This window comes from Corythoichthys intestinalis, chromosome 14, assembly GCF_030265065.1.
Source record: "Corythoichthys intestinalis isolate RoL2023-P3 chromosome 14, ASM3026506v1, whole genome shotgun sequence".
Lineage (NCBI taxonomy): Eukaryota > Metazoa > Chordata > Actinopteri > Syngnathiformes > Syngnathidae > Corythoichthys > Corythoichthys intestinalis.
The window spans coordinates 38,664,359-38,689,457 of record NC_080408.1 but is presented as its reverse complement, the minus strand read 5'-3'; the positions used below and the strand labels follow the sequence as shown (position 1 = coordinate 38,689,457).

Sequence of the window (25,099 nt, the reverse complement as noted above, 5' to 3'; positions counted from 1 at the left end):
GTCAACAAAGCACATGGATTACTGGAACTATGTCCTATGGTCTGATGAGACATCACCCATCCAAAGAGCATGAGTGTCCTCTAGTAAAGAAAAAAAAAAACATTGTTACCTTTGATTGGTGTAATGAAATCATGTGGTTATTGTTGCAATGTCTCATTGGTGAAACTGTCGGCATCACTGGCAAAAATAAAGTCAATATGTAGAATAAAGACAAAAAAATATAACAACTCTATTGTACCCCAAAGTAGTGGAGTAAGAGTAGTTTTTCTTCACAAATCATATCGTATAGGTCGCCAGCCATCACACATTTTTAGAAGATTTGGTAGGTACAAATAGGATCATATTTCCTAAACATACTTTAGGGAAGGGCACGATATTTTTCAATACATATATATATATATATATATATATATATATATATATATATATATATATATATATATATATATATATATATATATATATATATATATATATATATATATATATATATATATATATATTAGTAATAATTTCGTTGCTTTGTACCCGAATGAAAAATGTGTTTTTAAGTGAAAGTTTTGTGCACTATAATTAAGAGTTAAGAAAAGATTAAAAGGATTTTCTTTTGAAACATTCTTATGCCAAACTCTGTTAGGTAGGCAAATAAATATTCCAAATAAAACAAAATACAAAAGCACGTGAAATTTTTGTGACACCTCCACATTCATTACTAAAAAGTATCGGCATTGGCATCAGCACATGTGCTGATACTGGTCTTGTTTTTACATGGCATAGGCTCAGTACCAAATCTTAAATTATATATCGCACACTGATTTACTTAACTCAACTAAATAGTTTCACACTGGAAAATGTTCAAGTTCAACCTTTGACGAATGTGCACATCGAAGATAGACATAAAAAGTGTAGCACCACTGAAGATGACCATCAAATCTCTCAAAGTGACTGCGATGTTTCTATTCTGAGCATCTCTGAGACTGACCAAGTACCACCTACATACCTCCTAGCACGAACGTGTCTGAACGGTAAGCTCAACTTACCCTTTTTTGAGCCTTTGTTTTTTGCATCTCATGGTGACACGGTAAAGGAGCCGGAGCACGAGGATAGCAACGAGGTGGATTCGTCCATCACACTACTGAGAGATTATGTGTATGTGTGTGTGTGTCACCAGAAACACCAAGGCTCCCCCCCTACCCTTTTTTTTTTTTAGCCTTTGTGTCATTCACTTAACAACCAATCTCATTAGCTGCTGGGCTACAATGGGCTGAATTATGTTCTGTGTAAATACACCACATGGTGCTCCTCAAGGAAAGGTCTTTTTCATCACGCACACGCGCAAACACACACATTATCACAAAAAGATAACTCCAGGGACTGCACCTGAAAAGATCCATTACTTTGAGGCGGGTCATTAACAAAGCTGTTGCATTTGATAACAGATTAAATGGACAGAAGATAGAAGCTAGAATCAGAACTTTGGAGAGATTATAAAAGTTTGCATGTCACCAAATGAAGGCCTTTATTATTACTATTACTATTATTCTCCAATCTGACACTGAATCTTTATATTTAGGTATTGTTTTACCAAGTAATTCACATGAAAATGCTAAATATTATGATACAATACTGAGACGTGAAAGAGAGGTCTCAGATTAAGTGGAAATATTTTACAATCCTAAATTTTGTTTCCTCAAAGCTGCAGATACCCTGCTTACCTTCTCATAAAATTTTTGCAACTATTCTGACATTACTTTTTACTGTTCTACTGATTGAAGAGGATGTTTTAAAGTTAACCAAAAATGTGTTTCAAACTTTTAATCCTTTTTAAACCAGCAGCTACCATGCTGTAAAAATGTTTCATGCATTAAATAAAAAATATTGCACAACTTGTGACATAATATGGAGCCCATATGGCCCACTCACACCTTGTGGTCCCATTTAGTGAAGAAGAGATATCAGATTTCATCATCAAAATTGTGTAAGGCTTACATTTGTCCATCCTTAAACCAGCAGATTGCTGTAAAAATGCTTCATAATCTCTATATGGAAAATATTTTTTATTTAATTTTATGGGCATATGGCCTACTGCTTGCCTGTTTACTGAAGCAAATATCATTCCTCAAAACTTGAGGTACGCTAACGCAAAATTGTTTTGTGCACAGTATGTTCAATTAGGGCCCGCACTGCAAATAACTAGGAATATTACTAAGTCAGCCGGTTTTATTTTAAAACGGAAAGATTGTACTTTAATTCAATCAAGATATATACTTTAAACTTTTAATTTATTTATTAAATTAATTAAGTTAAAACAAGTCAAGTAAGATTTTTTTCACTAGAAATAAGAAATTTACAAAAGTTTTTTTTGCACTACCCTCAGTCCTAATGGTCACATAAACAAAAGGCTTTAAATTTTATTCATCAATCAATTGATCTTAAATATTCAGCTACCCTGCTGTAAAAATGCTGTTTAGTGTAAAGCATGAAAAATGCGACGATATATTAAGCATGTCTTTAAAAGTTAAATTGCCAGATACCTTGCTTTAAAATACAGTTTTGTAGAGTACATGAAAATTGTTGTGATATAATTGTCACATTTAATAAAGGCAATATCTCAAAGTGACCTTAAAACTGGCTCGGTAAACACGCACATACCCCAGTGGTAAAAGCCAAGGTAACTTTGTAAGTCATTTTGGACTGTTCTGCTTGGAAAAAGCATACATTAAAAAAAAAATGTATCAAGCGGAAGCACTTGAAGTCATGACAGCTGTCCACAAGCATAGGGGACGTGTCTATCGGCCAACTTGACCCTCGTTGGGAGAGAAAACAAATAGAAGAAGAGAATGGCGACGCTTGGGATTGGCGAGCCGGGTCACTGGAGATTTTCCAGACAAACGGCACACCGGGGAGGGGAGGGGAGGCGAGAATAAAAAGGACAGGCACCGAATCTCATTTTAACAGACCGCACACAATCTGGGCTCCCACAGAACTATCTCTGCCTGACCGCTTTCTATTTATCCCTTATCAGTGTTTACCAACCGCTAGTTTTCTTTCATTCACACTGTGAGGCAGTTCTCTTACTATCAGTCAACAGCTGACACCGTGGAACGGCCTCAAAGGCGAGAGGAAGGGATCAAAACTAAACCAAAGCTGTTTAAACAATACAACAGAGGAAATAAATTCATAAATCCTAATTCTTCCCGGCCCACAAGGGTATAAGCAGATGCTTTATAGTTAGGCCAACAGAGCCGGAGCGCAGCCAATGAGGTACGCTGCCGTCAAGGTACATTGGGATGTATATTTAGGCCAAAAAAAAAAAAAAAGCAAGGCCGTACAGCAAAGGGAAATTTAGATTTCATCATTTTTGCCGTGTCACTCAAAAAGTTATTGTTCTTGGATAAAACTTTGCATAATGATGATGTTGAAATATCATAAATGCTTTCCACTTTTATATATACACACTCCTTATAAACTTTCTATCCACATAGATTTTTTTTAAAAAGTTTGTTTCATATGTTTTTGCGTTGTAATCAAATTGTGTTCTTCTAGTTTCATACACCCAAAAACAGTTTTCTTAATGTATGGAAAATGATGGAACATATTTTCATAGAGGGCTGAAGTGACAGCAACTAATCACAATTTGGGAGTACAAAAATCAATTTTGAGTAAAATTTACAATGTTTCGTTTCGGGCGTTAATTCATATACATGTAATTTTACCAAACAACTAAAACAAGGAGCGACTGATGATACTTTAGATATAAACATTTGATTGTGATGCTTAAAAAAAATCCTGATAGCATACAAAAGCAATATAGAGCGTTACTGTGTAAAACACAAATCAGCAAAGCATTTAAAACATGTTCCTGACATTAATTATGGAAAGAAATATCCATCATGACACTATCACCTTGTTTCGTTCGCTTTCTCCCCCACCCCCATCCTCCGGGACCACCACGCAAACAACTCTTTCTGTGGAATACTGATCAAAAGTTAAGTCATTAATTACATTTATCCTTTGGCCAGCTGCTCAACAGCAGATGGATCATTCCGGAGACCTCGTTGAATTAAATCCACATAATTCATTTTTTCTGGATTAACCAACTGAAGTTTGATTGAGAGGACAGTAGCGATGGCTTAGTGACAATAGTTGTTGGGACAGGTAACAAAATGTCCCTCATGTTTTAGGTTTGTATCACGTCATTCCAAAAAAGGACACATTTTAACGGTGATATATCTAAGGTGTTGTAAAAGTGTCGGATTTGCCTTGTTGGCAGTCTTTTTATTTTTGCTGGGTGGCAGCAGGGTACCTTGGACAGTTCCTGCAGGCGAGCGGAGGTCACATGGATGCGTTGTGTAGCAACCGACCCGTTTGCACTTTAAAGAGCAGGGGGGATGGGAAGGTACGAATGGGTCCAGGGAGGAATAATGCCTCTTACTTATCACTGTTTTAGCACACACACACACAACAGCCTCTATACGGCTTGAGTAATTAATGAGAAGGAACTTTACTGTTATTTCTGCCACACAAGTTCAAAAACACCATGCAGACTCATCCATTGTACTTTTGTACAATTTAACTTTCTTCAATTCGAGTCTAGTACAAGCTCATTTATTATAATTTAACAAATATTTAAGCAAATTTAGGAGAAAATCAAAACAGGAATTATAAAGTGTTCATAAAGATTCCAAATTATATTAAACACAGAAAACACACGGAACTATTTCGGCTTCATTTGACAAATTTAAACATACTCCATAAAGAAAATGCTACATTATTGTGGGGCTTTAGAGTAAATGCGTTCCTAAGTGAAATATCCCTCGCTCCTTTCTTAAATGTGGTAAACACCATTTTGTAATCATTCGAGCGGATATTTGGAGTCCTTAATGCGCAGCACATCTCTTATCTGGTAAATGATGAACTTTTCTAAAACGGCGTCCATCCTGCTAAATCAATAGTTGCTGGAGAAACAGTCAAGTGCTTTGCTCTTTTTCAAAGTACGCCCACGTGTAACTCCAAAGTGTTACTTTGACAAACTTTTCACACAATCTCTGGAAAGAGAGGATGCTGACGAATTCACGACAAGGAAACACATTTTTAAGTCTTGAACTGAGAGGATGCAATCAATGACATTGTTTAAATATGTTTTTTGGAAGTCAATGTTTGAGTGAAACAGCGGGGCTTGTATGTACAGCTGTCACTGTCAAAGCCACAGGCGAGCCGCGACAATGCTTTTGTCTGCGCGCACAATGCTGACATGTGTTCCTCTAAGACAAGCTTATACTACGCAACAAACCCGGCAAATTTTAATCTACACCATCTCGTGCTATTCGGACCATCGCAAAAATGGGTCACAAAACACTTGAGCTGTCTAATCTCCCCTCAAACTGTCTGAAAACTGCACCGGCTTTCTAGCAAAACCCCTTTAAAATGCCACTTTTGTCACTGTAAAGCAAACACTTCCGATCTCAACAACTTTGAATCATCCCAGCCCTTGCTTCGGCGAGCTTAAAGCCTTTTGCTTCTCCAGTGAGTGATGCCGACCATCCTTAGCAAAACTACATGAAATGAGATAGGAGAACTTTGAAACCAACCTAGAGCCGCGATCCCAAAAGTTTGATGTCTTCCCAGTGTGCCGGTGCTGCTGGTGATGGTGCTGATGGTGGCGGCAGGCGCTGGTACTGTGGCTTTGAAAGGTAGTCCCCGGGAATATGACATACTGTGCCTTTGACAGCCTCGAGATAAGCACCTGCGCTCGGGTCTCTTTTTACGTCACACCTCCCCATTCACAGCCCTTCAACATGATGCACATTTGCACATCAACAGCCGCCCTCCCCCCTCGACCCAGCTCCCCCCCGCCCGCCCCCATTCTCCTCCTCCTCGCTCTACTCCCACAGCCACAAAAAAAAACACACAAACAAGGAGGCAGATGCACAAGCGCGCATCCACTACAGTATGTGAACGCGCACAGACGGCAGATTTGTACGGGGAAAGAAAAGGGTATCGCTCCAGAGGCTCGGGCTAACAAGTTTTGTATTATTTCATAATAGTGACCCAATGTTAGTGGTCAGAATAATTACATACAATAAAAATTTTTAAAAAATACAAGCACAACTTTAAGCATCGAAGTAACAGACGTGTGAAATAAGCAACGCTTGAAAGACTCACTGATTTTTAGGTAATTTTAAAAGTAATATGCTTATCATAATTTTTACATTTCATTTAAATATGAAAAAACTTTCCAAAACTCTCAACCTTTTGATAAAACTGATGCATAAAGCAGCAGTTTTGCCAGAAAACACTGAAGTCTCAAGAAATTTTGTTGTAACTAATTTACTTTTTTTTTTTTTTGGTCATAATATTTGCCGAGGAATAATTTTAAAAAGGCCTCTTACCTCTCTATTTTCCAAAGTACTTTCTTGAGTTCACTAGTCAAAGTTGATAGATTAGTTCCACTCAAATGATTTAAGGCATTTAAAGCATTACATTCATTCATTTAATACAGTAACTCAACCAGCTGAAGTATTAAAAACTATTTATTTTTTTTGTTTACATCATCTGGAGGACTCATTTATTAAGTAACATAAGTGGTTAAGTTTTATTTAATTATAAAATAAAATTAATTATTATGAGCTAAAATCAAATTAATTATTATGAGCTAAATGGTAAATCACCTTTGAAGTACTTAAAGTGCGTTAACATTGTCTTTTCATTAACCTGACGACGGCTAAACAAGAAGCGATGAGGGTAGAACCCCCATCGTCCGGGTTGGGAGAGGACCACTCTCCCACGTGAGCCGTGTCGTGCTGATGATGACGTGTCACGAGATGATGCAATGTATGCACCGCTGTATACGCTACAATATGTGCACGCGTCATCACGTAATATCTCATCAGTGCGATATAGCTGGATAATGAGTAATTAACTGTAGATTGTAATCAGAAATCTATGGTAATTCTTGTTTCTATAGATTAAGATTTCCAAAACAAATTGAGCTATTAAAAGAAATGTAATTATATTATCAAGTAGGCCATATTCAAGTGTTTCAGAATTTTATCATGCTCATGAAAATTGAGTGACAAAATTACTTTTTTAAGTCTGGTTAATGTTGTGGGAACGAGCGATTATAACTGTTTAACATTGTTTTTTATTCGCTCTCCATGGGTCAACTTTGTTTAGGAAAATCTTAATAATGGTTAAAATCTTAATAATGCATACTGTGTTCTTCATAAATCACATGCATAAGAGCACTCCAGCAGCAATTTTGTGCAAAAAAGGCAACACTGAGGCAAGTACTTTACCTAATGATTGTGCTGAAGCAGAAGCAGCCCTTGAAGTATATATAATCTTTTTTTTTTCCAAACACATTTTCTGTTTGTTTTTCTTGAAATTTTAAAAGAAAAACCTTCACTAGCTTTCATGAAAAAAGGCACTTGCCTTTTCCAAATGAGCCTGCAAACACTCTTACAAAATTGTGTGTGATATGCTCATATTTATAAATGATTTAACTAGTTTATTTGTCTGGCCTCATTTCCCGTGATATTTAAAGAGAGAAAAAAAACTTTCCCTGGCTTTGTCATAAGACCAAGGCATATGCCCTCCCAACCTCCTCATACATCACTCATCATGCAAATGAGAGGGAATGTCACTCCTCAGCAGCAGATGGCCAGGGATGATAACAATGGCTCAACAGACCAGTTTCGATGTCTCCGACTTTATCGCTACGGCAACAACACAAATAGACGATATGAAATCCTTGTCGGTTAATTTGATTTCTCCCCTCCTCCGTCTCCCCCTGTTCTTCTTCTTCTTCTTGTTAAATGTCTCTACCTGTCAGTCTGTTTCGTTTCATTTCAATGTAAAAGCCTTGGCTATCACTGAAAAGGCAACCTGGAAATGATTTGGCGTGATTACCACTGACTGACGCCTAGCACGTTATTCAAGTCACCGGGTGTAATTCCTCCCTGTAGGCCATGCTCGCCTTCCCCCGATTAATAAAAAAGGGTCCTGAGAAATCACAAATGTGCCCCCACCCCCATCTGCCCCTCCAGCAAAAGTGATGTCACCCCTGTCGTCCTGCTGACTCCTGTTCATACAAGCCCCCGTGGCGGAGAGTAAACAGTGGCAGCGTTTAGCAAACACGGCCAGATTACAATGACAAAAGGCAACCACACTTCTGGGTGGAGCCTGAGGGCAGGGGGGGGCAAAAGAGGGGGAGGAAGGTTGTGGCTGTTAAAAAAAAAAAAAAAAGCCCCCCCCTTTCCTTTTAACCCAGCTGATGGAAGAGGCCACCCAAACATGCTTATCACCCCCTCTTCCTCACTCGCTGCATGCTTGAGTCTCAAGGGAACCAACGTGAGAACACAATATGGAGTCACAATGTATTTCCACTTGTTTTCTCCATGCACCAATACGATTGTTACTTAAAGGTCTGGCGGTTGATCGTCATCACCTTGTTTAATGGCTCATTTGAAAGTCTAATGCCCAACAGTCCTCCACAACAGAACCACACTCGGCTTGGGGGACGCACAAAAGGAGAAAAAGAAGAATAAGAGAAGCCGGCGTCGGAGGCGAAGCGGCATCTATCTAAAGCATCTTATCAAACAACAATGTCGCCGTGGGGACGACAACAAGCTGGGATTATTTCCAGTGTCAAGACGACAAATCAACTTGTGTCAACGCCACGCTGACATATTGCGTTCCTCGCAAAATGTAATATTCTTGTTTATGCTCTAAACATCTGTTCACATGTTTGTGGAAAATACAAAAAATAAAATCTCATTGCGATAAAGCATAAAACAAACTGCTGTTTAGTTGAGCATGTTTCATCCCCTGGATAAAAAAAAAAAAAAAAAAAGTGGGCTGATGGAGGAGTGGGTTGGACAAAATTACATGTCAAACAAGGGTGCGTGTTTTTAAAAGTGCTGCCTCGTATTTGTAGAAAGTGTTTGATTGCATTTAGAAAGGTATTACAATGGGTCACATCTGTGTCTAAAAGCTTTTTGCATTCGGCTGCAAATGATGCAAGCCCAGTGAAGTGTCACGGCACCCCGTTGTTTTGGAGCGGCATACCTTCCTCGCGCAAACAAAACCTACACAAACACGTCGGCCTCACTTCTTCTAATGCACTGCCGGGTCACCGGGTCGGCGCTGGAACTTCGCTCGCTCGCTCACTCCGCAGCGCAGCGCACCCTGCAATTTCCACAAAACAATGCGGCTAATGTCATGTGGCAGCCCAAACAAAGAGTACTTAGGGCTATTCAATTGCACAGACGTGGACTCAATCTATATTCGGCTGTGCTTCATCTCAGCCTTTAGTGCTGAAGAATGCACTGTTTGTAAATAAAGTTACATCAACAGCACCTGACATTTGTTTAGTCTATATACAAATGTGTAGAAAGTGGTTCAACTCTGTGACTTATTCTCTTTCATATTTAAGATGTTGTAGTAATTTATTTGTGAAAACAAAAATGTTCAGTGGTGCCTTGTAATACAAGTCTAATTTGTTCCACACAAAGATCGCAAAACACTGATTTCTCAAATCATCTTTTCCCAATGAAAATAATTGAATTGCCACTCATTCACTTACCCCCTCCCCCCTAAAACACATCAAAAGTATTTGTAATGTGCACACACAGTAATGACATACTTGTCATAATTTTGGGACTAGAAGCGAGTGAGTTCCATGTTTTTTTTGGTATGTACAGTATAACCCATAATACAATGTACACAACAGTGGCTTACAGTCCAGTGAGGCTTGAACTAATATAATTTTCTTGCTAAATTTGGAGGTGTGGCTTATAGTTGGGTGCGCATTTAAGTCCAGAAATTACAGAAAAGAGAATGTAAAGAAATTAAGCACTTTTTGCTGCATTTCGATGAATATAGTGCTGCTCCTTCTGAAGTGTCCACTTCACCACCTGTTGGCAGTATAATACAGTTAAATATACTTTACATGGAACCCATCTTAGGTTTGATTTATATTTGTGTTCAGCAATTTGATGCTACAAAAATTAAAAAAAAAAAAAAAAAAAAAAAAAAAAAAAAAAGATCTGAGTCAACTGCTGTAATGTTAGTCATTCTTTGCAGATGATAAGGAATATACGTCATTTTCTCCATTGTTTTTGGTTCAAATATCCCTTGCTTATGGGGTCGTAAAACAATAATGTGACAGCATTTTTAAACACAATTTCAGCGTGATTTAAACCCAAATTAGGTAACCGTTTTGAATACTTTACATAATGTAAGGGTTATATTTGATGTTTAACAGTAGCCTACATGTGGTAATTGAAATAAACACCTTGAAGACTTTTTTTTTTTTAATAATCACTAGCCCCTTTCAGACATACAGTCATGTGAAAAAAATAGGACAGCCTAGGGAAGCCTGTGTGTTTTCTAACATATTTGGTCATATGGATACTTAATATCAATTTTAACAATCTCGAGAGATTCAAGTAATAGAACTAAAAAACTTAAAACTGAAAAAAAGATTATTTTTTTTAAATAACTTTCTGTAAAATCTAAATTAAAATAAATGCAATTTCTGTCGAGGAATAAATTAGGACACCCCTACATTCAATCCCACTTAAAATGGCTAAAATCACACACAGGAGTATCACATCAGATGCATATGATTAGAACATCATTACTCAGTGTTTTCAAGGAGGCTTGCCTTGTTTAAACCTCATATTTAGTTTAGTGTGCCCCTGACTGTTGAAGTGAGAGAAAACATCATGGTGAGATCAAAGGAGCTGTCTGAGGCCTTCACAAAGAAGATTGTAGACGCTTATGTGTCTGGTAAGGGATTTCAAAAGATCTCAAAAGAATATAAAATCAGTCATTCCACTGTCCGGAAAATAGTGGAGGACATTCAAAACAACTGCCAACATGCCCAGGTCTGGCCGTCCAAGCAAGTTCACCCCGAGAGCAGACCACAAGATGCAAAAGAAATCTCCAAAAAACCTAAAATGTCATCACAGGACCTACAGCAAGCTCTGTTGATGTGAAAGTGCATGCCTCTACAATCAGAAAGATACTTCACAAGTTTACCCTTCATGGGAGTTGTGCAAGGAGGAAACCCTTGCTCTCCAAGAAGAACATGAAGGCCAGACTGGAGTTTGCCAGAGTGAATTTAGACAAAGACCAGAACTTCTGGAATAATGTTCTTTGGACGAATTAATCTAAAATTGAATTATTTGGACACCAGAACAGAAGACATGCTTGGCGTTAACCCAATATAGCATTCCAGGAAAAGAACCTTATGCCAACTATGAAGCATGGAGGTGGAAGTGTCATGGTTTGGGGATGTTTTGCTGCAGCAGGACCAGGCCAGCTCACCACCATAGAATCCACCATGAATTATATCGTGTATATAAGTATAACACCATTTACCATTTACCATTACCATCAGAGGGTGCTTGAGGAACATGAGGGATCATCGGTGAAAAAATTAAAGCTGAAGCGAAACTGGAACCTGCATCATGACAATGACCCAAAACATACCAGTTAATCCACCAAGGACTTGCTGAAAAGGAAGAAATGGAGAGTCCGGGAATGGCCAAATCAAAGCCCAGATTTTAATCCCATTGAGATGTTGTGGGGTGACTTGAAACTGGCTGTACATGCATGAAACCCCATAAACATCCCACAGCTGAAAGTATTCTGCGCTGAGGAGTGGGGCAAACTTTCTTCAGACTGACGTCAAAGACTGGTAGATGGGTACAAAAAGCGTCTCACTGAAGTTATGTCAGCCAAAGGGGATAACACGAGCTATTAGGTGATAGGGTGTCCTAACTTTTTTCTTAATTAGAATATGCATTTTTGTTGGTATATTTGGTTTAATGGATAAACCAATATTAATCTTGGTTGTTTAACTTCAATTACTTCACTTTCTTTTCCAGAGGTAAAGAAAAACAAGACCAGACATTGATATATGAAAATTTCTTAATAAAGAACTGAATATTTAATGGTGTGTCCTAATTTTTTTGCATGACAGTATATCTTATACTGTATATTTACCCGTGTTATGGCTTTCAGACATGGGGAGATGTATCAGGAATTACTCTGGTTGTACACTTTCAGGCTTGTCCTGTGTTGACGGCTCTTTTGAAGGGAGGGTAGGGGGCGGAATTTGAGAACCCGGACATTTAGACATTCAGTATTAGTCGACATAAGGAACTAAGTAAAACACGTATTTCCAACGATGGACGATGGACAGTCTCTTCCTCACCTCTAAGATCCAGTAGCAATTTAATTTTGTTATGTTTCCAGTTTAATTTTGTTATCTTTCAAGTTTGGCATGTTGATAATTACGATGTTTGTATACCGCTTTTTGTCTTACTGCAAAGAAAAAGGAAATAACGATTGGCCCGCCATGATATTTACGTTACCAGCCTTCGCACTGTGACCCTGGAGTTAAACGGCTGATTTCACACATTCTGCGTCTCGGGTAAGTCCCGGGCCTTTTACTAGGACGCAACCCGGTTAATGTCGGTGTCATCTCCGTGTCAGTCGTCCTGGGAAATTGCTTTCAGACTTAAAGACTACCTGTTTAAATTATGGGATTTAACTGTAGTTTAGCATATGTCTGAAAGGGGCTATTATCTGTTAAACTACTGATGATTGCAAAGTGAGTTAACTAACGCTCTTATCTCAAACATATGCTTGCAAGTCAAAGCGAAATACCTGCCGATGACGGCCCGTAGCCCCCAAATTTCGATGGTTGTATCACTCAATCTCTCGAGACAACAGTGAATATTAACTTTTCCTAACAGCAGGTTCCGTTCATTTAAGTCTTTTGTATTTTATGTTTAATACATAATTTCAAAAATATGTGTATGAACTTGCTACATGACACTGCTTTTACCGTTTAATAGTTGAGTTTTGTCTCAACAGTCATCAGGACTGATTATCTGCCTTTCATATCATGCAAAAAAAAAAAAAAACAAAGTACATGAGATTGTCATGGTCTCAGAGACTAAGATGGCACATTCTCTCTTGTTTTTTTTTTTTTTTTTTTTTTTAAAAAAGAATAGCCCAAAAGAATATGTGATTTTTTTCAGCAGATGGCACTGTTTAACTGCCTGCTGTATTGTATATATCATGCATATTATTTACCCATTGAAAATAATAATATCAATACCCTCCTAAACACCTGATGATGTATGGTTTCGCCTTCGTTTCTATATATACAAAATTGCGTAGAAACCTTTCAACCACAGGTGTCTCTGTTTTGTTTTATTTTATAGTGACTACAGCATAGCCAACAATTCCAAAACGAAAGCGCCAAAATAAACTTAATTTTCAGCGCTCACTCTCTCACTGAAGTCACAACACAGTCTCCAATCCACTGCAAAACAATACGACTAATGTCATGTGGCAGCCCGTAAGCTCAAACAAAGCGTATTTCCACGGTCCCATTGAATTGCGACGATGTGTACAAAATCTATATTAAACTGTGCTTAATCTCAGCCGTCAACGCTGGCGCTAATGTGACACAAGCGCATCTTCTTGGTGGTCTTGAAGCCTCATTGTTGCCACACTTGATGCCGCCTGTTCACTCTACAAAGTGACATAAAAGGAATGAATAAATTCTTGAAATAAAAAAAACGAGCATTTGCATATGCAAATAGAAAAGCCAACATAAGTACATGTTGTTGATATGGCTGGGGGAAACACACACACGCACAACTATATCTTTATGTTAATGTCAGCGGGAAAAGAAGATATTCTTCAGTAGGTTTTTTCATGGGGATCACTATCTACACTGCGTGTCAGTGTGTCTCACTTAAAAGCAACGATTAGATTACATCCCTGCCATCCCCTTTGGGCCCATTCATGTGTGACCGGCAACAACCTCACAATATGTTCATTCCATGTCCTTTGAAGACTCTTAAACAACATTTCACATCTTTAACAGACAAATGTTTACCATCTTGGGAACTGAGAGTTTGCCATACAGTACAACAGCACAGGTTATTTCTCTTTCCCCTTTGGATTTATTTGGAATGCATAACATCGTTCAAAATAAAGCATTAATATCCATTGGGGGACGTAATGGGTGTAAATGATCCCCTCACTCAAGAGGAGACGCATGGGAGACAAGAGGGGCTGTGCCCCATCAGATTCAGTGGATGGCACTTTGAGTAGTAATCCCTTTCCAAAATGAATATGAAGAATATTGCTGTTTTGTTGTTGTTGCTGTTATTCATAGACATACAGTGCTATGAAAAAGTATCTGAACCTTTTGGAATTTCTCACATTTCTGCATAAAATCACCATCAAATGTGATCTGATCTTTGTCAAAATCACACTGATGAAAAAACTGTCTGCTTTAACTAAAACCACCCAAACATTTACAGGTTTTCATATTTTAATGACGATAGTATGCAAATAATGACAGAAGGGAGAAAATAGGTAAGTAAACCATCACATTTAATATTTTCTGCCCCCCCCCCCCCCCCCCCCCCCTTGGCAGCAATAACTTCAACCAGACGCTTCCTGTAGCTGCAGATCAGCCTGGCACATTGATCAGGACTAATCTTGGCCCATTCTTCTCTGCAAAACTGCTGTAGTTCAGTCAGATTCCTGGGATGTCTGGCATGAATCGCTGTCCTTAGGTCATGCCACAGCATCTCAATGGGGTTCAAGTCTGGACATTGACTTGGCCACTCCAGAACATGTATTTTGTTCTTCCGAAACCATTCTAAATACTTATGTGTTTTGGATCATTGTCTCGTTGCAGCATCAATCCTCTTTTTAGCTTCAACTGTCTGACAGACGACTTCAGGTTTTCCTGCAAAACATCTTGATAAACTTTTGAATTCATTCTTTCATTAATGATTGCAAGTTATCCAGGCCCTGAAGCAGCAAAACAGCCCCAAATCATGATGCCCCCTCCACCATGTTTCACGGTGGGGATGATGTGTTGATGTTGGCGAGCTGTTCCATTTTCCTCTACACATGACGTTGTGTGTTACTCCCACACAATTCAACTTTGGTTTCATCACTCCACAAAATATTTTGCCAAAACGTCTGCGGAGTGTCCAAGTGCCGTTTTGCGAACATTAAACGAACAACAATGTTTTTTTAGACAGCAGTGGCTTCCTCCGTGGAGTTCTCCCATGAACACCATTCTTGGCCATAGTTTGACATATAGTTGATGAGTGATATTATATTATATATATATTGGACTGTGCCAGTGATTTCTATAAGTCGTTTTGCCTGGCACAGCCAGACTATTCTCCCTGTATTTTTCAAACACTGTGAGAAATAGTCTGGGACCCAGCCCATTAACGGCCTCTCGAGCAAGGTACAAAATCAATCGTCCAATCAGATTCGTTTACTTGCATGATGTGTTCTTAACGAGTAACGTCACTCTTGTGCGCCGAAAGTCATGTTTACAACAACACAGATGGCGAACGGGAGAGCCAAGAATATATTCCAATCCGCGGTAAAACCAGTTTTAAATAAAAAAAAAACACATCGAAACAAGTCATTGACAACAGTCACCATGGCTCGCTTTAGCCATGTTGAATAAACTTCTCCATTCTCCGCTCACGCTAATCACTTGTCGCTTTAACAACGCCACGTCTGCCCGTAGCTGATTGGTCCACTCTGCTGTCTGTTTGCTGTGGCTTGCTCCGCCTTCAGAATTTAATCCGCCAGACGGTCGCCAGACTCCATCGCTGGAACAGCGGTGAGTCTGGTATACCAGGCAATAAGTCTTTAGCAGACACTCTAGGGTTCATTTTTACCTCTCTGAGTATTCTGCGCTGAACTCTTGGCATCATCTTTGGTGGACGGCCACTCCTTGGGAGAGAAGCAACAGTGCCAAACTCTCTCCATTTGTAAACAACTTCTCTGACGGTCGATTGATGAACATCCAGACTCTTAGAGATGGTTTGTATCCTTTTGCAACTTTATACAAATTAACAATCCTTGATCGCAGGTCTTCAGACAGCTCTTTTGACCGAGCCATGATGCACATCATACAACTCTTCAAGACAATTCTTACCAGGTGTGTGTTTTATAGTGGGCAGTGCAGCTTTAAACTACTCATCAGTGATTGATCACACACCTGACTTAAATTGTTTGGTAAAAACTCCTTTCAATTGCTCTTTAAGGCCATGTCCACACGTAGCAGGGTATTTGGCAAAAAGAAGATATTTTTCTACGGATAGGCCTATCATGCACGCGCACATTTAAACCAGAGTTTTTAAGAACGACGGGGAAAGTGAAGAAGTGGGTATTCTGCGTTTGTGGCTCTATCATGTGGACACTGATAACCGAAGATTTACGTCACTGGCTGTGACAAATTTTGTCCTCAGGTCACACATGAGACCAATTTTTACATTTGGAGTACATTAAATAGGCGCTTTTTTGCTTCCATTTTTTTTTACAAACTCTTGCTGTGCTTCTTATTGAATAATGGGTATTTTGGACAATTATTTTATTGTTTTGAATGTACTTAAAAATGAATGAAAGCGGTTGGCTGTGGAAGTTTTTTTTTTTTTCTCCACAAACGTGCAGGTGTGGACACAATTATTTCCCCCCCGATGTATTAGGGCAGAAGCAGAATCCTCATTTTTAAAAAAAAACCTGCTACGTGTGCACATGGCCTAAGTCTCCTAAGACAGAGGGTTTACTTACTTATTTCCCCCCTTCTGTCATTTTTTGCATGCCATCCTCATTAAAATATGAAAACCTATAAAGGTTTGGATGGTTTTAGTTAAAGCAGACACCGTTTTTACAGCTGTGTGATTTTGACAAAGATCAGATCACATTTGATGGTAATTTTGTAGAAAAATGTGAGAAATTCCAAAAGGTTCAGATACTTTTTCATACCACTGAGAGTAGTCATCAATTTGCAAAATAAATGCAGATGTAGTCAGCTAATTCAATAGATCAATGTGTTCAACTATATTTTTCAACAGCATTTGGCAATGTATTACCTGTCTTTTATGATTTATACTCAATACAGAGTAGGATTGAACGATATTAGAAAAAAAAGATTTTGCGATATTTGGGGGGTTTGCGATATATTGAAATATTCAAATCAGAAGAATTTTCACCAAATGACTTGAATAGCTCTGCTTGGGAAGACTTCGGTTGACTCACTATGACCACATTGTATTCATATAATAGCATTTAATCAAGAGGGTTCATCTATGAATCATTAAGACTGGTGTATATAAAAGGGACCCAGGAAGCCATGTCTCTGCACAATAGCTGCTTTTATGAAGCAAACAAAAAAAAAAAAAACGCATGTCCTGCTATGGGACTATTGTGCATGCGCACATTGCGATTTCGATGTTCAAACGATATATTGTGCAGGCGTAATACAGAGTAGTAATCGGTTTAACTAAAGTTGTTCCAACAGCTAATAGTGGTGCTGCTGGTAGCACGCGTCGTCCTGGGACCAAAGGGTCAGCGGTTTGAGTCTTGGCTAGTACTACCCACTGTCGAAGCGACCTTGGGCAAGGAACTGAACCCTAGTTTGCTCCACTGGGTTGGCAGTGCCTTGCATGGCAGTCCCATTGGTGTATGAATGTGTGCATGATTGTGAACACATGTAAAGCTCTTTTTGACCTGTCTGCGAAAGGTGCTAAAGTGAGGAAAATAAGTATTTGAACACCCTGCGATTTTGCAGCATCATTCAAATAAATTGTTTTTAAAAATTATACCTTATGAATTTTGGATTTTTTTTTTTGATTATGTCTCTAACAGTGGACGAGCACTTACAATGAACATTTCAGACCCCCGCGGGAGAACTTGAAAAATAGCAGGGTGTTCAAATACTTAATTTCCTCATTGTATGTACTGTAAGTGGAGTTTGCTTGCTTGCTTACCGACACAATTTTTCTGTCATCAGTCTTCATTCTTTGTTCATTCATTAAACCATACAAATGAAAACACTTTACAGTATTGACACATTAGTGCAGATCTCTGACATACATTTGTAAATAATACAGAGTAAAGTCATCCGTCAGTCACTACGAGGTCTGTTTTTTTGTTGTATTTTTACAAATTCAAATTCACTGGCTTCCATTGGCGGTCAACTGGGAGGGCTGGCAGTGAATGAACAGGTTTCATGCGATTGAAAGCGAAAGACATCCAATTAAATTTTGGATGCTGTCAGCCTTCCCAGTTGAAATAGATGGGATTATTGGCACTGCCAACAAGTCAAAGTTTTAGTGTAGTGTTGAAAGTTGTGTGTTTTGATGACTATCAAGTAGGAAGCGCGACAGCCACAAAGGTAAGTTTGTGTGAAAATTCATTCCTGTTTCAGTTAAGACAGCTTCTCATTCTTAATATTGCATCACTCGTGGATCTCTGAACTTTTAAATCGAGTTTGGGAAGATGATGTAACCATAGTCATTCACTTTGGATAACTTTTAAGCCTTTTGTCAGCCTCAGCGCGGGCTTTTTGATGGGCATGGCTGGCGGTGGCATTGTGTCCATATCATTCGCATCAATGACTGCTCAACAGTGATGACAGAAGGTCTCACAGTTTCTCTGTGTTTTTTATTTTATATTGAGTACAACATAGTCATTCTTTTTTTGAATTGTCATACGTACATAAAAATCTTTTGTATTATGTATTAAATAGTGAATGTCATTATTGTTTGTCAACTGTAGGCCTGTGATGCCGTTTGAGACATTTTCTGTGATTAATGGCTGTATAAAAAATGTGACTTAAAAAATACAAAGTAGTCATCCCTTTTAAACAAATCTCTGCATAAAATGGGATACTTTCACACACAAAAAAAATCTAGAAAAAATTAGTAACCATGACTTTTTGAGGCAAAGCAGAGGGAACAAAATATTGAATAACTAAATTTGGAGGGGAAAAAAAATAGTATCGACAAGTTTCCTGAGCGCAATATGAGTAACGCCATCTTGAAAAATGTCTGCTCCGAACTTCCAGTTTAGAAAGAACAACAGGAATTGCAGTTGAAGTAAGCAGTGTGTTGACAAAAACTGCAAAATCAAGCCAGAGGAACCCACGGAATCTCCAGAAATAAATTCAGTACGACTTAGATGAGACATCGATGAAATTTTATGGTTGTTCTTATCACTCCGTTGATCATTCGTGGACAAAGTTATAACAACCTGTCAGGCTGTGTTGAAGTGATGTATAAAATGATACGCCGGCCACTTGAGTGACCAAAATGAGGTGAAATTACAAATTATATTACATTTGCCGAATGCAGATGGGCTGACACGGATTTTGTTGTTACGAGGAAATACTACAAGGTTTGTATATATGAACAAAAATAGTATGTCATTCTTTTTTATTGCAGATATTGATAGCAATAAAACATTTGGACATTATTCAATTTCTTGTTTTATTTAAAATGATTGGTGCATGTGCAAAACAAGTCAATAAATCACAACTTACAATTTCTGGAAAAATCCCATACAAGAATGTGATATCCGACAGCAGAGCTCCAGAGCCTTGCCAAACTTTCACCCGACATTACGGCCTCCAGACGGGCTTTCTCCCACTGTCCTCGGTAATTCCAGCTCCAATAGCTTATCTTAAAGTTGCTGTAGTTAAAAAGCTCGTAGTTGGATCTCGGGATTGAGCTGACGGTCCGCCGCGAGGCAAGCCACCACCTCCAGCCCCAGCCTCTCGGCCGCCCCCAGGTAGAACGACTTAGTCTCGATTTATGTCCATCAACGTACAGTAAGTGTTGCTATAACACACATCAACTTATCTTCCCTTACCTAACAGCATTTTGCACCTGTACACAAAGGAACAAAAAACTTGTAACACTTGCATTTATGCGTTGACATAATTGTGGCATCTACACGTACTGATTAGCAACAGGCTGGCTGCGGATACAGTAGTTGTAGTAAATAATATTAAAGATCATCATAATTACAATCATCATCATAATAACAATATCACAGGCAACGCGTCGTTTCATACGCAAGAGTTTTAGTATTTTTTTGAGCACTGGATACATGAAAATGCAGGGATAGGAAGAATATACCTTCCATAACACAGCGGCAACATGGCTTCAAAAACATCCGGTCTTTGTGGGAGCACGAGCTTGGTTCCACATCCGCCTTCATGAACATGTTGTCCTCCCCTGTCGTGATGATGGCAGATGGATGAGGTATATATTTGGGGATGGCGTGGCTAAGTGGTGGAGTAGTTGTCCCCCAACCCAGAGGCTGTGGGTTCGATTCTCCACCCTGATGAACTCGCCTAAGTATCCTTGAGCAAGGTACTGAACCCCGCATTGCTCCTGGTGCTGTGTCACCAGTAGGTAGATGGCAATGTAGTGTAAAGCGCTTTGAGTACCTTGAGAGGTAGAAAAGCGCTATACAAGTATAACACCATTTTCTTTTTTAAGGGATTTTAATAACTAATGTTACTCCACCTGCACTGTTTTGGATGGAGAAATTCTAAAACGGAAGTTGCTTGCAGACATTTGGAAGTAAAGCGGAAGTACCTCTGAAACTTCTCTATGAAACGATATAATTCCCCCCAAAAATTTGAAATCCCCCTGTAAAATTTAATTGCCAGAACTAACATCTGAATCAGATTTGAACAGCTCATTGCAGAGTGCTGAAAAATATGTTGGTTGTTCACATTTGTCTGAAATTTGGACCAAGTTCAAACTACATGGCAAGGTTGTCAAAGACATCAAAGATAAGAGAAAACTTGAAAATGTCTTGAAAACACAATGAACAACAAAAAAGAAGAAAAAATGGGTGGAAACTGGAGTCAACATGTCTGACCAAATTGTGAGAACCCGGCTAAAGGAAGTGGGATTTACATGCAGAAAAGAAAAAAAAGTAAAAGAAAAAAGAAAAAGCCGCAATGAACACCAAAACAGAAAAGAACATGACTCAAATGGTCTAAGGAAAAGCAGTTGCGAAATGTGGATGGCTGGGTGAGAGTCACAATTATTCAGAGATTAATCTCGAATCTGCGTTGTGCCAGGTGATGATGCTGTACCTTTTGTTTGGTGCTGTTCTAATTACGTTATAAAACCAACTGCAATTCGCAAATATTCCCAGTCATTGATGATATGGGGCTGCATTTCTTGGAAAGGCGCTGAAATGTTTGTTCTTCAATAAATGCACAAATCTCAAACCTCTTATTCCATCAGTTGAAAGGATTTTTGAAGGTGATAAAATCATTCTTCAAGATGATAATGCATCTTGCTATCGAGCAAAAACGCACATGTAAATTCAATGTCATGGCCTGCAAATGGTCTAGGACTTAATCCTATTGAAAATCTGTGGATTGAATTTGAAGAAAATGGTCTGTGACAAGGCATCAACAGGCAAAGCTAATCTGGCAACAGCAAAAAAAGATTGATGAAGAACACTTAAGCCCTTTTCAGACATATACGCTAAAGTCCGGTGATTTTCCAGTGTTTACCTGGGTCAGACCCATGTCTGAAAGCAATTACCCAGATCAATTGACGTGAACATTACCCGGGAATTTACTGTATATTAACGACCAATGTTGTTAATAACAACGTTAGAGTATAACGGCGTTAGTAACAGCGTTATTTTTGTCAGTAGTGAATAATCTTACTTTTCCAATCCTTGCAATGTCGTTACCGTTAATGACGATGTGAAGGCGTGTGTTACTACAATTTGGTTGAATGACGAGAGCTTTCTGAGAGACACGAAGAGAGCAGAGGGGAAAGGAGAGGAGGAAAGGGGGTTGTGATGCCATTGGAATCGGGATGCTAGGTGGCTCAGAGCGTTAGCATAGCATTCGCGTTCTCACTAGCATTAGCATTAAGCATGGCGAGCGTCATCTTAAACTCTCGAGAAACTTTTTTTTTTTCCTACATACTGTACAGTTCGTAGCGTTCAGGTGGGTAAAATTGATTGAAAATAATGTAGCCTACTTTTTCCTGTTCAGTATGCATTATCATCACCAAGTGGGCATTGTCCTTGTAGATGCTACAATATAATAATAATTTCTTTTTTCTGACTAAAAATAGTCACTTGCCCTAAACTTTTCTTAAATGACGTATCCATAAACCTTGTGGGATTTTTTAAAAATAGATTCAGAGCCTCGCCTGCAGTGTTGTCATAGATTACTTTAAAAAGTAATCGAATTACTGATTACAACTCAAAAGAGTAATCTAGTTACTTTACTGATTACTTTATTATCAAACTAATTAAGTTACTTTAAAATTAACTTTTCAGTTACTTTTTACCACTTCTTCTCCTTTTGATGCCTCAACATAAAAATGATATCGCATGTAATTTAATTTTTCACATAAGGCTTAATCTTTGAGTTAGCGGGGGTTTAATTAATCGATAGAGTTGATTTCAATCACCATAGACTCGCGCTAGCTTAGCCACTCCGGAGCCCTGAAACTAACAAATAACTGACAATCTGCACGGAATTTGTTCAAATCAACTCCAACGACTAATTAAACCCCCGCTAACTCCAAGATTAAGCCTACTGTCAAAAATTCTGAACTACCCTTTTAAAATAAAGACCTAGCCATTAAAATTTTGTCTATAAAAGTTGTAAAGCAATAAAACAACAAAAATGAATGAAATGAACAAGAATCCTACAAAGCATTTCATAATGGGTCAAAATCATTTTTCGAATTCATCACGTGACGAGCACTCTAGAGACTGTCCTTTGCTTTGCTTAGCAATAACTACACCTGAGGAGGCAAGATGGATATTTATAATTTCTTTAAACTTAAGCTTTCAAACGCTATCAACAACAACAGAGCTTGAACCGAGGATTGAACACGAACAGGGTCAAGCTGTACATACAGTATACTAGTATATATGAAGGGCAAATAAGTATTTAGTCAACCACTAATTGTGCAAGTTCTCCCACTTGAAAATATAAGAGAGGCCTGTAATTGTAAACATGGGTAAACCACAACCATGAGAGACAGAATGTGGAAAAAAAAAAACTGAAAATAACATTGTTTGAATTGTTTTAAAGAATCTATTTGCAAGTCATGGTGGAAAATAAGTATTTGGTCAATACCAAAAATTCATCTCAATACTTTGTTATGGACCCTTTGTTGGCAATAACGGAGGCCAAACATTTTCTGTAACTCTTCACAAGCTTTTTACACACTGATGCTTGTATTTTGGTCCATTCCTCCATGCAGACCTCCTCTCCAGCAGTGATGTTTTGGGGCTGTCACTGGGCAACACGAACTTTCAACTCCCTCCACAGATTTTCTATGGGGTTGAGATCTGGATACTGGCTTGGCCACTCCAGGACCTTGAAATGCTTCTTACGAAGCCACTCCTTTGTTGCCCTGGTTGTGTGTTTGGGATCATTGTCATGCTGAAAGACCCAGCCACGTCTCATCTTCAATGCCCTTGCTGATGGAAGGACATTTTCACTCAAAATCTCTCCATTAATGGCTCCATTCATTCTTTCCTTTACACAGATCAATCGTCCTGGTCCCTTTGCAGAAAAACAGCCCCAAAGCATGATGTTTCCACCCCCATGCTTCACAGTGGGTATGGTATTCTTCGGATGCAATTCAGTATTCTTTCTCCTCCAAACACGAGAACCTGTGTTTCTACCAAAAAGTTCTATTCTGGTTTCATCTGACCATAACACATTCTCCCAGTCCTCTTCTGGATCATCCAAATGCTCTCTAGCGAACCGCAGACGGGCCTGGACGTGTACTGGCTTCAGCAGGGGGACGCGTCTGGCAGTGCAGGATTTGAGTCCCTGGCGGCGCATTGTGTTACTGATAGTAGCCTTTGTTACTGTGGTCCCAGCTCTCTGTAGGTCATTCACTAGGTCCCCCTGTGTAGTTCAGGGATTTTTGCTCACCGTTCTTGTTATCATTTTGATGCCACGGGGTGAGATCTTGCAGGGAGCCCCAGATCGAGGGAGATTATCAATGTTCTTGTATGTCTTCTATTTTCTAATAATTGCTCCCACAGTTGATTTCTTTACACCAAGCGTTTTACCTATTGCAGATTCAGACTTCCCAGCCTGGTGCAGGTCTACAATTTTGTCTCTGCTGTCCTTCGACAGCTCTTTGGTCTTGGCCATAGTGGAGTTTGGGGTGTGACTGACTGAGATTGTGGACAGGTGTCTTTTATACCGATAATGAGTTAAAACAGGTGCCATTATTACAGGTAACAAGTGGAACCTCGTTAGTCCTCGTTAGAAGAAGTTAGACCTCTTTGACAGCCAAAAATCTTGCTTGTTTGTAGGTGACCAAATATTTATTTTCCACTCTAATTTAGAAATACATTCTTTAAAAATCAAACATTGTGATTTTCTGTTTGTTTATCCACATTCTGTCTCTCATGGTTGAGGTTTACCCGTGTTGACAATTACATGCCTCTCTAATCTTTTCAAGTAGGAGAACTTGCGCAATTGAGATGTGATGTCACTCCCAAACTCAAGAGCAATATTTTCTATTCAAATGCTCTTCGTACATGACTATAGTAGTTACAGACATTATGAGGCAACAATAAAATAGTAACGCACGAAGGAGACTATTTTTAATCAGATTACTGGCTTGAACAAATGAACACGTTAGATTGCTCGTTACTGAAAGAAAGTAATAGACTACTTACTGACAACACTGCTCACCTGTGTATAGAAATATATACAGTATATATACTGCCTATACTGTATATATATTAGTGATGTGACGGTACACACAAGTCACGGTTCAGTACGTACCTCGGTACGGGGGTCATGGTTTGGTCGGGTTCAGTAGAGCAGGAGCTTTTTTCTCATAGCATTTGAAAGTATACCATTACACTCTTATATAGGTGAAATTTAAGAAAATGTAAAAAGGGTGAGCCATGTTTTTTTTTTTTTTTTTTATTTTAATAAAAGACAAAGTTCAATTCACTCAGTTAATATAAACATGTTTGATGTGAAAGACATTATAGAATGGATCTTGGGTAGAACATGAAAAGTAACGTCAGTTACTTTGCCGAGTAACTAATTACTTTTACGTTGAGGTAACTGAGTTACTAACTCAATCGTTTTACTTTATAAAGATTAACAACACTGATCACAAACAAGTCAAATGTCCGGAATTATCACGGGTAGCATCATGTCTGAGTGTAGCAGGATATGTTCCGCATCAAAGCGCAGAGG

The 25,099-nt window shown here is 38.7% G+C and overlaps 2 protein-coding genes across 8 annotated transcripts in view; both read right to left on the bottom strand.

Annotated features, from left to right (window-relative positions):
- pcmtd1 (protein-L-isoaspartate (D-aspartate) O-methyltransferase domain containing 1) overlaps positions 1-8,612 on the bottom strand; it is a 128,780-nt gene extending 120,168 nt beyond the window's left edge. The window contains exon 1 of the mRNA XM_057856664.1: positions 8,603-8,612. The gene's annotated coding sequence lies outside the window, so the exon portion shown is untranslated. The remainder of the gene's footprint in view (positions 1-8,602) is intronic.
- The window catches only part of st18 (ST18 C2H2C-type zinc finger transcription factor), a 118,827-nt gene that overhangs the window by 80,756 nt on the left and 12,972 nt on the right, over positions 1-25,099 (bottom strand). Inside the window, exon 1 of one of the 7 annotated variants that reach the window (XM_057856660.1) lies at positions 5,592-5,771. The exons of the other annotated variants lie outside the window; for them this stretch is intronic. Within the exon in view, the coding sequence (XP_057712643.1) occupies positions 5,592-5,715 (124 nt within the window). The 5' untranslated portion in view covers positions 5,716-5,771. Of the gene's footprint in view, positions 1-5,591; positions 5,772-25,099 lie in introns of those variants that run through there. 7 annotated transcript variants of the gene reach the window in all.